General features: G+C 40.2%; 1 protein-coding gene across 5 annotated transcripts in view; it reads left to right on the top strand.

Moving 5' to 3' along the window:
• CC2D1B (coiled-coil and C2 domain containing 1B) overlaps nt 1-13,309 on the top strand; it is a 34,414-nt gene that overhangs the window by 732 nt on the left and 20,373 nt on the right. For 2 of the 5 annotated variants that reach the window (XR_008748935.1, XM_055814864.1), the window contains exons 3-9: nt 2,828-2,969; nt 6,349-6,464; nt 7,250-7,369; nt 8,471-8,608; nt 10,663-10,936; nt 11,450-11,574; nt 11,715-11,790. Coding sequence is in view for 4 of the 5 variants with exons in the window: in XM_055814864.1 (XP_055670839.1) it covers nt 2,828-2,969; nt 6,349-6,464; nt 7,250-7,369; nt 8,471-8,608; nt 10,663-10,936; nt 11,450-11,574; nt 11,715-11,790 (991 nt within the window). In the remaining variant the exon portion in view is untranslated. Of the gene's footprint in view, nt 1-2,827; nt 2,970-6,348; nt 6,465-7,249; nt 7,370-8,470; nt 8,609-10,662; nt 10,937-11,449; nt 11,575-11,714; nt 11,791-13,309 lie in introns of those variants that run through there. The other 3 variants (XM_013294634.3, XM_027778666.2, XM_027778667.2) reach the window with 3 other exon arrangements.

Genomic DNA, 13,309 nt, shown 5'->3' with positions numbered 1-13,309 from the left:
TTAGCGCGTTCTTAAAGTAAACATCTGATATGCAGCAGTGGAGGAGGTCTTGCCGGGAAGCCCCAGTGTTAACGCTAAAATCTTTGCAGGAGACCTCATGACTCACGCTGGTAGTAGTTTCCTACCTCAGCTATATTGATATTTAATAATAGCTTCAGTAACTCTATAGAGGTTTGTCTTGCATCTCTTAGGAAAACTGAAATAAGGAGACCAGAGTATCAAATAACAAATTCAGGGGCACGTATAGGAGAACATTGAGGTGCTATACCTGAGACAGTTCATTTTAATTTTGCTTTGTACGGTTTTCTTTTTCTTGCAACAAATAGGCTGATGAGCCTGTGTCCCTCTCCTGTAGCTAAAAATGAGCTTAGATGTGTCTATGTGTTTGGATTTTCTTCAGACTCTTTAGCTTTGCATGTAGTTTCAGAAGCCTTGAGAAGAAAATTGTACGTTAGTCACTGTTGGCAGCTGTAGGAAGTCAGGCAACAGTGTCATAGAAATACAGCAAAGGCAAAATTCGGGGTAGAACAATTGGAAGAAAAACAGAATACAGGTAAAGAATATGTTAGAACCAGAGTGGAACTTTAGAACTAATCTTCGAAAGTAGAATAGGAGCAAGTAATATACAGAGGAGGAATAACTGGTAAGAATATAGGGAAATATGAAAAGAGAATGGTTTTAGGATATTGGAGAAAATAGCTAAGATGTTCTCTTTTGGTGATTTCTTAGAAACCAGTATTTTCATACTGGAGGCAGAATGGTTTAGAGATCTGTGATGTCACCATTGTTCTAGTATGAAAGCTTGCATTTCTCAGTTGGAGAGGTAGTATATAATTTAGTTTGTTTAAACAAGGGAGAAGATGTAAGGTGAAAAAAGAAACCACACCCTAAAAAGGTAAAGAGTAAATAAAGGATCTGATTAACATATTTTACTAATTTCTAGTTCAGTACAGTTATTTATTCAGCCTGTCTTACAGCATGGAGGTTTGTTTCTTGAAACAGATACACTAATGGCTTGTTCACTTGCAGATTTACTGAATTTAAACTGGTTTTGTGCTATGTAGTGTATCAACTGCAAGTTTTTTATAACCGCTTTTTTTTCCTGTTTTATTAAACATGTCTTTAATGCTATTAATTTAATTGGAAAGGTGCCTTACTGAACAGATTGAGAGACTTAGAGCTACAACTGCTGGATTCTGTTCTTAACTTCATTACTTACACTTGTTTGGCTTCCTACACTTGCAGTATAGTAATGAACAGATCACGTGCTCCTGGTCCATTTTGCACATTAATAAAGGGGGTGTGTGTGTATGTATGTATGTTCAAAGCTGTATGTATATTCCATAGAACTCGAATCTTTAGATCACCTGATTAAATCTTGCCCTGACCTTCTTTCCGTTCTGTTCAAGACTGCAAATGTTTTAGTTTTGTTTTGCGGAAGGGAGGTGGACAAGGCAGAGGGTGGCTAACTGATCTGCCTGGTGCCTTACAGGGTGTCGAGGGCAGGAGCTGGGCTAGTAAACGAATAGCTGTTGATTTTGAATCCTGTTCTGCGTCCTTGGAATTGGTGTTTTTCAGCTATGTTTCACATTCTCCTTTGGGATTATAAAAGGGTTCAGAGAGACACAAAATATTTCAAGGCAGTAGCCACCAGCGCCTCAGTTCCTACAGGGTTAAAAAGAAGTTGTTGTTACTTGTTCACACTAGTTTATAAACTGATAGGCAGCTTCAGCTTCTGGCAGTGCTTCACATCCTCTGAGGCAGGAGGGGATTGGTAACCCTTGTAATAATGACAACTGATTTTTATTCCTTTGCTTGAGAGAAATTGAACTGCTGCCTACTTGGCCATGTGAAGATCATTAAGTCAACAGGGGCTTATGCTTTGAAAAAGTCTGAGGAAGGCTCCACCTACCTCATAGCATGAATCTAATTCAGTTAATTCATGTTTACAAAAAACCTTAGCATACTTTGAATACAAATGCTTTTATTTCTGGGTCAGTTAGTGTCAACCAGCAATACAAAACTCCTGATAAAATGGCATCTTAATACCTTTTAGACTAAGACCTCGGAGGTTTCTCTAATAATTATGTGCTTTGGCATGTTTTACAGTTGAGTGATATCTGCACTACTTTGTCAAATTCTGATTACTGTTATTAATAACTTTACCTGAGATGCTGTTGCTTAGCTGATGATCTGTTCCAGATGATTGTTTTCTCCAGTGTAGCGTAGGCGTTGCTGGGTTTGTAATGCCTATGTCTCTCTCTCTCTTTGTGCATGCGCTTTACGTGTTTATGATTTACAAACTGAGGTAACGAGAACTACAGAACAGTTCTGTATATGTAGTTTCTTCCAAGAGATAAGGGTGAAATCACTGCAGTGTATGCATGTCAGACTTGTATTGTGTGAACAACGATTGAATATTTTTTTTTTTAGCTTAGCTGTTAGAGGAACAGCCCTGAACTTCCCTGATGATATCTCCTTCATGAGGCTCAGTATAACAGATACAATTTTATTTTGCTTTGTTATGTCATATTATTAGATAGGCTTGATTTTAAGAAATTGTTGATTGTATAGAGTTTTAGCGGGAATATTTGTGACTTGCCAAGATTTATGAACCTTACGTCAGTCATGGGTACCTGTTATCCATCGTTTTGGCAATAGAAGTGGTATGATAGTGGGCTTTAGAAAAACTAAACAGAGTTCGGAATGCATTAAAATGTTTTAATAATCCATGCAGTATGATGTTTTTGAGTGTCATCTCTGTTCTAACTGCAGTTTGGTGGTGGTGTTTGTTTGTTTTTTAATTTCTATTTTCCCTTGGCTCCAGCTGGGGCTGTTCGTAGATTTTGACCCTGAAGAGATGCTGCTGGGTGCAGAGGAAGGTGGGGATGATGGGGACCTAGAAGCAGAGCTGGCTGCTATCACAGGAGCAAAGGTGAAAGAAGGGAAATCAAAGCCAAAAGGAAAAAGTAAGTTAAATTATCTGGATTTTATTTATTGACGATCTGATTAATTTATTGAAGATACCTATTTATAAATAACTGATTTATCTAAAATGTTTTTTCATCACTGATAGATAGAAGCTGAAATTGTAGCTACTCTCCCCTTTGAAAGGTTTAAGTTGTTACTTCACAAAAAGGGCAAGAGCTTTTTTTTGTCTGCTTTTGTAGATGTAGCAAAAAGATACATGATGGCTAGCTAATTTAATGACTAAATTAAGACATGCTTGTTTAGCATAAGTAGTATAAAAAGGTGTAGTGGGCGCTAGTTGAATTAAAAATGGAAATTTGTTTCTTGTGGAGGCTGGGTTGTTGTTGGGTTGTTCTTCTGTTTTTGTTTAAGGACTGAATTTACTGAATGAGCATTATATTATTAGTTACTTTGAGTCTGTACCCAAAATTGAATACCCTTTTAACAGGCAGATCATGGAACTGATGGAATTACTGGGAGAATCCTGTAGCTTGTGTTATGCAGGATGTTATCCATGTCTCTTGGAATGGATCATTACTGGTTTTAATATTTAAAGCATCTGTTAGTTTTGTCTGATAGCATTTGTGTATAGCTATGCAGTGTTTTACAGGATTGCTGTGATCTACTATAAATCAAGGCTGCTGTTGTGAGGGGCAGTCTCCAGTGAGCATGCTCTACCTTTAAGCTGGTATCCATATTTTTGGAGCTGCAGGGTGAGCTGGATCAGGAAACACATCTATAAAAATAAACATCCGTTGTTGGGCTAGGTTTTCAGCTGAATCAGTTCCTTGATCTCGTTTGCTGCCTGCCTATTTGAATCCTCCTGTGGCTGCAAGGGAGGGGTGGCAGCAAGTGGTTGAGATGGGACAAGGAGAACGGGACCTTCCCTTGTACAGGTGTGTGAGCAGATGCTGGAAAGAAGGGGTAGTGCTACTGCAGCCTCATTTGCAGCTCTGCAGTAATTTGCCTGTAATATTTGAAGGGACTTCACACACAGCTGCAGGGAAATGAAGAATTTTAAAATATTTAGAAAAAGTTACTGTCTCCAAACAGTGTATTTGATGAGAGACAGAGGAAGTGTTTGTATCTGAACTAACTTCTAAATAATTTCCACTCTCTATTTCAAGATTGTAGTAAACCCCTAATAGAAGCTAGTAAACACAATAGCAGAACTTCTGCCATTGGACATAGGTTACTTGTCAAAACATGCAGGATAGTGTTTTGAGGATGAATCTGTGTGTCAGTAGCTCCTGAATTGTCAGCTTTTCAAGTGCTGACTTCCTTCTTGACCTGATTATGTCATCTCATGTGTTTTTTCAGTCCCTTCATTAATAAGAAAGAAATGAAACTTCAGATACTGCAAAATTAACATTTACTATGCCTTCTAAAGGCAAACGTGTTAGGGCTCAGAAAACTATTTTTCTAAAATCATTTACAGCTCTTCTGTTTCCTGGTAGAATTAGGAGTATGTAGATTAGAAGCTCGTGGAAGATGAGCAACTGGACAGCTGGCACTGGGACTCATGAGACCTGGTACAGTGTAGTGGTGGGGACATGGTGTGTGGTGGGGGCAGGATGCAGGCTGGCGCCTGGAAAGGAGGAGGGTACCGTAAGGACAGGGGAGAGACAGATCCTGTCTGGAGAAGAACAGAATAAAAGAGACCCAGTAACAACAGCTACTAGTGCTTGGTTCTTGGCTGAGCACAAGGTACAATAATTTACTCCTGGATTTATGTTCTAGAGCTCTGATGGGGGTGGGGGGAGGTAGGGGAAGTCATCTCTCCCTCTAGCTTGAAGATGCAAGCAGCAAAAGCTGTACTGTTGCAACATCTTAAGTACAGAGATCTCTGCTGTCTGTGACTGATAAATGGCAGTTGGTCAGCCACTGGGATGTTTGAAATGGTAGCCTCAACTTGCCATACTGGATTAGCACTGAACCAACCATCCGAGGATGCTCAGTTGGCTTTTTTGCCTCTAGTGTGGTTTCATGTAAGGAATGCTCTGACCCTTGAAGTACAGCCAGTTGCCTTTGCATATGGCCTGCTATCGTAGTTGCAGAGTTTTGCTGATGTTCAAATACATGAGCAACATGTTTGATACAGGTACTGAAGCACTGACATGGTAAATTAGGTTATTTGAACAGAAACGGCTTTGTACCTGGGTTAATTTTCAGTTGATTCAGAAAATGCAGGGACTGATGGGATCTATTCTAGATCTGTTTAAATTGACTGTAAAGCTCTGTCCCTGAAGTTGTATATTTTATGCAACATTGACTGACACTGGTGAGTCACAGTCATATGTCTGCATGGGGAAGTATCGGAAACATTTATGTGGACGGTTGGCATTTGTGTGCAAATAACTTCACCTTTGAGAGTGTATGGAGGAAGCTGATGGTTAAGGAAGATGTGGTTGGCACAGCATGCAGTAGAGATGAGAGTTCAGCAAGGAGGAGTTAAGTAGAGTTTTCAGGGTGAAGACCAGAAGCTTGAAGAGAAATTGCAAGACTAAGTAGCCAAGAAAGACTTTGAAAAGGGAAAATCTGATGGGCATGAGACAGCAATGGAGAAAATGCAGAAGTCAGAGAGACAGAAGAAATAACACTTCTTCTGATTTCCTTGGCAGTTTTCCGTGCCAGTGTTCTGCTGCTGCTTTTGCACTCTGGACAAGCATGATGCCTTGATTTGGAGCATTCTATTTTTGTACGCCAAGTGTGACTTTGCAGTGGTGTTTGATGTATAAAACAAGTAGTTTCTCAAGATGGATTTTCTTGTCTTCCTTTCTTGCTGTCTTCAAATGTATGGATAGTGTGCTATGCCTCCTTGCTTGTCATGTTAACAGCCAGTAGTTTGGCTTAAGACTTGTGTGGTTCAGTACGTCTCTACAGTTGATGTTTATGTGCATCATCAGATTCAAAGGATACGTATGTATCTAGTTCAACATGAGACGGACAGAGAGAGACATTCTTGTGCATAAGATTGTACATTGAGAAAATGGATCAACTGTAGTGTAGACCCTATACAAAAGTCCAGTGATTTAGTAAGTGTGATGGTGCTTATGGTTTTGCTCTTCAAGCTCCTTGTATTAGTAAACAGACATTATTTCTCCCTGAGATCAAATTTCTGAGCTAGGTGGTTGGATGCAGTAATTTTCCTTGTCTTACTGCCTGCCTCGACTGTCACTCTCAGGAACACTAGTATTGCTTTTGCCTGGATGTTCACTTCCCCAGTTTTTGCCCTTTATCCATGAGTATACTCTCACTTACCTACAACGCTATCTGATAAAGGGGAAGCAAGAGGAAAAGTCACTGCTCTCTTTTTATATTCCGTGACCACATAACTGTTACTTAGGGTTTATGGCTCCTTGTGTTTTCTTTTTACAGCTCCTCTGCCCATGGATCATATTGAAAAGATGGCTGCAGAGTGTATGAAGGACCTGAATGAAGATGAGGAGGACGAAGCAGATGACGAAGACTTGGAGAAAGATACAGACCTGTTGGTATGCGTAACTTTGTTAGCAGGAAGTTTTAGTATGTCTTTGTGTTTTTTTTTTAACAGAACTGCATTTAACAACAGTGTCTGTTAATTTTGTGGTGACAAGCTGAAATACTGCAAAAACATTCCTTTAGATCTGAGGCTTTGCAGGATCCAACCCCCTGCACACCAGAGTAAGAGAGTTTGCTATCTAGTGTTCATCTGTGTGAGGGCCTTAGAGAAGTGGGGAGAACAGTGGGAATCCCTTTCTGTGTCAGCTGGTGAAATGCAGCCGGGGCATTCTGCTTAAAGTGATGCCTGTCACTATTTTGCTACTGCTTTGAGTGGCGCTTGATGTGAAAGAATATCTCACAAGGAATTCTTTGTCATTCAGTGAGCAAGCTAGCTGGCAGGGTTTAGGGAAGGAGTATCAAGCAATGTTTTTGACTACTGTTGTTAATAGCTGGTTTTTTGGAACGTTTACATTTGGATTTGAGCGATCTTTGTGGAAGTAATTCTCCGAAATTCCTCAGCTTCAGATCTCTAACCACTAGTTTGTGTGGTGATCCTGGAGCTGCAGTGTGAGTTTTGAGTAGTATCTGGCTTTCTGTTGTGAATACAAGTGGAACCAGTTTCATTTAAAAATAAAAATAAAATAAAAAAAAAATACAGGAATATAAGATACTTAGACTCTCTGGGTTCAAGGTCCATCCAAAGGTTTTGGAGCTTGAGACTTGATTTTATTTTGTCTTTTGAGGAAATTGAAAATTTTGAGGAAAAGCCTTTTGTTGGCTTTTACTTTTACTTCAGGCAGAATTGCAAGAAGTTCTGGGGGTGGAAAGTGAGACAGGAAGCTGTGAGGATGAAACGATAGCAATGGAGCCATCCACAGCTGAACCAGAAAATGAGCAACCTGAACTGCAACCACAGGTAGGAAGGAGCTTCGTGTTCCTGACACTTTTGCTGAACCACTGTTGTCATGCAGCTTATATGAGGGTCACAAATAAGGATCTAGAGTTTGTCTGGTCCTCTAAGGAAGTAAAACCAACACTATCGCAGTCTTCTCTGTGTAAAGCAATGCTGTATTGATATAAGTGATTTTTTTCCTTGTTCAAAGGTTGATTTTTAATGTTAACAAAGAATTGAGGAGGCAAACAGTTGGAATCAAGCATATCTTGTCCCTCGTTATACATTTGAGCGTGGAGACTGCCGTTCAGGCTTCCAGAGTTTGTATCTTCCCCCTCAGAGTATTGGGTGGTGTGCTGAAATTGTGTGACCTATAACTCGGCATCTTTGACAACTTTGTGGAATTTTACACTGTAGCATTAGCTTTCTCAGTTTAATTTGTCAGTTGTCATGCAGTCAAATCCTTTATTCAGTTAATGCCCTGTTTCTGTTGTGTGCTACAGAGTCCGGTGCACAAAGGGCACCAGGCCCTTTAATAAATGGGTCTGAGAGCATTTCTGTAGAGATAAGGGCAATAATTACATCAGTAGCCATCTGAAAAGTCTCTGTAGCTATGCAGTGTTTATAAGTAGCTGCTCATAACTTTGCTTAGGCTGCTTTTGTCACTGAACCTAATTCCAGGCTGTAGGAGGAAGAGAAAGAGCTCTTGTAGTAAAACCAGCTTGAAGAAGCCTGGAAGGGAGTAAACTAGCACGTTTTAAAAATAAGAAAAGAAAAAGTCAATATTTGTGCCAAAATACCTCTTCACACCCTCTGTTGTGTGGTGTTTGAGAGACTGTACTGTTCTCTTCACCAACTCCCTAACCACATGGCTCCAATTACCCTGTGACTGTGAGTTTTCTAAATGTCTCCACCCATTCTTCTCTATTAGGCCTTTGAGGAAAAGCCCAGCAGAGGTGGATCCAGGGGCTGGTAGCGTAGTACAAGTGCTCCTCTGTTTTAGCGACTGTTTCATCCTTGCCCTAGTGTGTGTGGAAGTGGAGTACTTGTTTTTCAGTGCTGTGGGAAAACTCATATAGTTGGATGAAATAAGTTTTCTTGATTTGTTTTATTATTTTTTCTGAGACCACCTCACTTCCTGCTGTTACCAGTGAGCTACAACAGACAATAGAGAAGAGAATTGCTAACTATAGGACAGCAATTTCTAACGCAAAGGAGTCAGGTGAGAGTGCCAAAATACGCCGATACGAAAGAGGCCTTAAGGTAAGTTGGGTTCATCAGGCATCTGAATGAGGGGGAGGCGAAGTCAGTTCTCTAAAGTGTAGTTCAGAGTCTTTCCAGATGGGTGAATTTCTTGAAAGGGGAGAAGAATTCTAATATGCTGCCTTGAGTTATTTTAAAAACATTTCATGTTACTTACTACCAATCTGATGTAGCAAATACACAGATGAAGTGGAACTTCAGATGCTTTTGTGCATCAGCTCTTTTTGTGTTGAATGTGGCTAGTGGGAGCTGGAACCAGAGTTTGTGTTAAACGCACCCATCTTGATCTGAGTTTGACCTGTGATGGACTGTTCAGTGTTACCTTAAAGCTTTCCTAGCACATATACCTTCCACTTAGTCACTGATGCCTTCCTTTAGATACTAACCTTACACCCAGTTCTGTGAGATAAAGGAAGATGATACCTTTCTCTGAGTGTGTTGGCTGTGCTGCAAAATGAATAGAACAGGATTTTTCATTAAGGCAATTAAAAATGGCAGTGAGGAGCAGTTCCTTCAGCTTTGCATCTTTTCAGCCAGGTGGCGTGCTTGTAGTTAGTTGGTAGTGCTTGGTGATTACCGCTGTGCAGAGTGCTTTTATTTCCCTGTTTGCTTTTATCTGGCCTCCTGCATCAACGCAGACAGCAGGCAGCTCTGTCTTGTTGAGCAAAGCTCTATAGCTCAGCACTGTCCACCGGGGGAAGAATGTAGTCTCGTTAGCTACCAGGTGTCTTAGGGTACAAAGGGAATAACTTGAGGCCAAGCCCAGGGGAGGAAATGCACAAAAAGGAGATGTCTGTGTGTGTCCACTGCCTGCTAGCTCTGAAAGGAATGTACATGAAACCACCTGACCTTTCAGGTTCAGAGAGCAAGAGGAATAGGCAAACCAGCCTAATTCATCCAATAACGAAGCTTAATGTGCTGTTTGCTACTTCCTTTATTTTTCAAAGCAGGGAATTTCCCTGTGCCTAAGCCTAAGCAGTGTAACTGAGGATAATAAACCAGATCTCACTTCACAGCTCGCAGTTCCTTAATTAGCAAAGTGACATGCCAACAAATGGTGTACAGTTATCTCTTGTACTTAGTTCTTGGAACTGTGAACTTTAATCTCAGTGTTTAATTCCATTTCCCGTCAGTCTGTCATCCCACACGTGGAGAAGGGAGAGCTGTGTGTGGGTTGCTGCACTGGTCTGAACCCCAATCTCACATGCAGTCAGTCCGAAGCATCTATGCCACTGTTGCTTAATAGGTCAAACAATGTCATGGCTAACCAAAAATAGCAGTGATTCTGGCACTGATGAGATTTTGTTGTTGTCGTCTTCATTTTTCTGTGCTTCCATTTCAGCTTCTGTGGAAGATGAAAGAAGTAAAACTTTTGTTTTGGCTTAAACTGCGTGGTGGTCTTTTGTCTGAACCTTATATAAAAAAACCCTGACTAAACAAAAAACAAATTTAAAAAAAAAAAAGCTGCAGTACTGAGGAAGGTAGAATTTGTGATGGAGGAAGGGTTTTAAAAAAATGAGCATCAGTTACCCAGTGTTGCAGATGGTGAGAGAGCTTCTTGCCATGGGTCAGCAGCTTAGGTTTCTTTCCTTTATTAGTATTTAATAGCTTTTCTCGTTCCATTAAGTAGGTATGCAGACTGCTTCCTTCCCTGAATCCACATAGGCAGTGACATTTCAGAGTAGTGTATTTTATTTTGTTTTAAAGACAGAAAATCTACCTACGGTTGGTATAAATGGCTTCTTTGGTGACTTTCTGTGACCAAGCTGAGTGGACCACAGCAGCTATCAGATAATTCTAGGTGTTAAGGTACTTGCAACTACCTGCTTTGGGTAACAAGTCCTTTGCATTGTGCTGCTCTGGTAAATGGACACCTCTCACTAGCGCTGAAGTTGGCCTCACAGAAGAATAGGGTGCTAAAGGGCAGCCATTGGTCACGGTGTGCGTAACAGATCCCATCATGTATAAGGGAATGAATTTCTGGTTTAATGACTTTATGCTTGTAATATGTTTGATGAAAATGCCTATTGACTTTGCTGTTCCATCTCTGCCAGACACTGGAAACCATGCTGGCTGCAGCGAAGAAAGGCAAAAAAATCAATGAGGAAGAAATGCCACCTCCTGTTGCAACAGGAAAGAGTTCTTCTCACTTACCTCAAGCCACAGGGGTGGAGTTAGAGAATCCGGGAGATGCGGTCAGTGTCCTGCCAGAGAAGAAAGCTGAGTCTGCTGCAGATGATGAGCAGAAGAGCTCTCATGAAGCGGTGCAGCATCTGGAATCAGAGTCTCTACAGGGTCATGCTGCTTCTAGTCCTACCATGGAAACAGGTATCATGATCTGAGAGGATAAGCAGCTACAACACTATTGCAAAATCTTTCTTGGTATTGGTGTTGTGTACCAAAGTACTGCTTACGTTGGAAATTCCCTGCTGAATGTTTCAGATATAGTTGTCAGTGGGATGCTGAATTTCTGGCAGTGGAATTGATTATTGTTATAGAGTTTTTACATGCTTTGTATCGGTATGTTAAGTTTTCCCATGCCTTGGTTTCTCCTTCAATATTGCAACATGTGGAATTCCAAGCTTTAAAGAGTTTTGAGATACTGACTAAAAGACTACTCTGTTTTTTGTTTTTTATTTTTTTATTTTCTTTAATTGGGAAGAGTGGGATTTTTATGTCAGGTAGGACTTCTGCAGGAGACTGGAAGAAAAAGCACTTTTGTAAGATGGCTGTGTGATTCAAACGAAAAGAGGACTCATGCAGGTTTCAGTAGATGGGCGTAGCAAGGGATGCATGTCTTGCATGCTCTGTGTAAGTCTCAGCATTATCTCATTCTTACAGATCTCCAGAACAGCAACACACGAGCGATACTACTTATGAGGCAGAAGGAGTATAAATTAGCAGCTCTAAAAGCCAAGCAGCAAGGGGACCTGGAAAAAGCAAAGGAATATATGAAGGCAGGCAAGGTGTGCACACAAGAAATCCAGAGTGCTAAACATACCCTATGCTGTAACCACGTGCATTGAGTATCAAATATTTATCGTGGCGGCTAGCAAGTCTTGGACATACTAGAATAAAACTTGGTTTTTGTTCTTTTCTGCATTAGAAATTCAACGTGGTCTTGGAAGCTTTGGACAGTGGGCAGCCAATAGACCTCCAGAATATGCCTCCATCTCCTCAGGGTAAGGCTCTTGTTACAGAAGTCTCTCTGTGCTGTAATGGAATGATTCTGCATTTGATTGCAAAACTATAAGAAGGTTTGTAGACCACTTGGGTTGGAGGCTTACTGCATATTCAAATTCTAGTCAAGACCGCTCAGCTTCAAGAGGGATATAGAGTGTGTCCAGAGAAGGGCAGCAAAACTGGTGAAGGGTCTAGAGAAAAAGTCTTATGAGGGAGCTGGGCTTGTTTAGTCTGGGAGAGGAGGAGACTTGAGGGGGCATCTTACTGCTCTCTACAGCTCCCTGAAAGGAGGTTGTAGGCTGATGGGGAACAGTCTCTTCTCACAGATGACTAGTGACAGGACAGGAGGAAAGAGCCTCAAGTTACACCAGGGGAGGTTTAGACTGGATATTAGGAAAAAATTCTTCACTGAAAGGGTGGTCAAGCATTGGAACAGGCTGCCCAGGGAAGTGGTGGAATCAGCATCCCTGAACGTGTTTAAAAAAACCATGTAGATGTGGTGCTTAGCGGCATGGTTTAGTTATGGACTTGGCAGTCCTGGGTTAATGGTTGGAGCTGATGATCTCAAAGTTCTTTTCCAACCTAAATGATTCTATGATTCTACCAACAAAGAAAAATGAGGTATCATTATTTATATTGAAGTTACTCACCGTGAATTACAAGTTGAAGTAAGTATTGATGTCTAATATTCCTGGCTTTATAACTTTAGATAATAGCCAGTATTTGAAATGGAAGAGAAAGAAGGATAATGGCACATTCTTAGCGTTTACTGTAGTATTTGATGGTGTTACATGTTTTCAATTGAATTTCTTAACATTCAGGTTAAGAGATAAACAGATAGATTGCAGTGCAGTCAAGTCTAAAGCTTAAAGCAAGTTACCAGTATTAATGGTGCTTCCATCCTTGTAAGACAGGTTTGTTTTCTTAATAGGTCTAGTATCTACAATTAATATTTGGTCTGTGCAACTCAGTGTTTTAAAGTTTAGATTATTTTATTCTAAGAAGCTAAATGACAGATCATTTTATTTCAGTAAATCATGAGATTTATGACTCCTTAAGTTATAAACTGATCACCAAATGGCATTAGAGAGAAACTTCACCCATGATATAATCTTGCCTTAAAAAGTGCAGGGTTTTTGCAGCAGATATTTTTGTAATTTTCTGAAATAACCACTGTTATACAATGCCAGAAATGGGTGTCTGAATACATGACATTAGTTGCTTCCTTTTTTCAGCACATCTTTTGTTACTAGGATATTTTAGTCAATTAGCAATCTTGTTCACTCTTTCCATCTGCCAAGATACCAAGTTGTATTTTGAGAAATTCTTAGAATACTTGAACTGGTTTTACTTTTTTTTTTGTTTTCTTTACCCTCCAGCAGCATTAACCTAAATTAAATAAATATTTGAGATTTTCTGTTATAAAGCATTTTCTCTGAATAATGGGAACTTTAGACTTATCTAACCACACAGATACTGTTCTGAAGGAAAAAAGCTTTCAGGAAGATGATGTGATGA

The sequence above is a fragment of the Falco peregrinus genome, chromosome 10, assembly GCF_023634155.1.
Source record: "Falco peregrinus isolate bFalPer1 chromosome 10, bFalPer1.pri, whole genome shotgun sequence".
Taxonomy (NCBI): Eukaryota; Metazoa; Chordata; class Aves; order Falconiformes; family Falconidae; genus Falco; species Falco peregrinus.
Note: the sequence above shows the minus strand (reverse complement) of the source record. Positions and strands in the feature narration are given on the sequence as shown.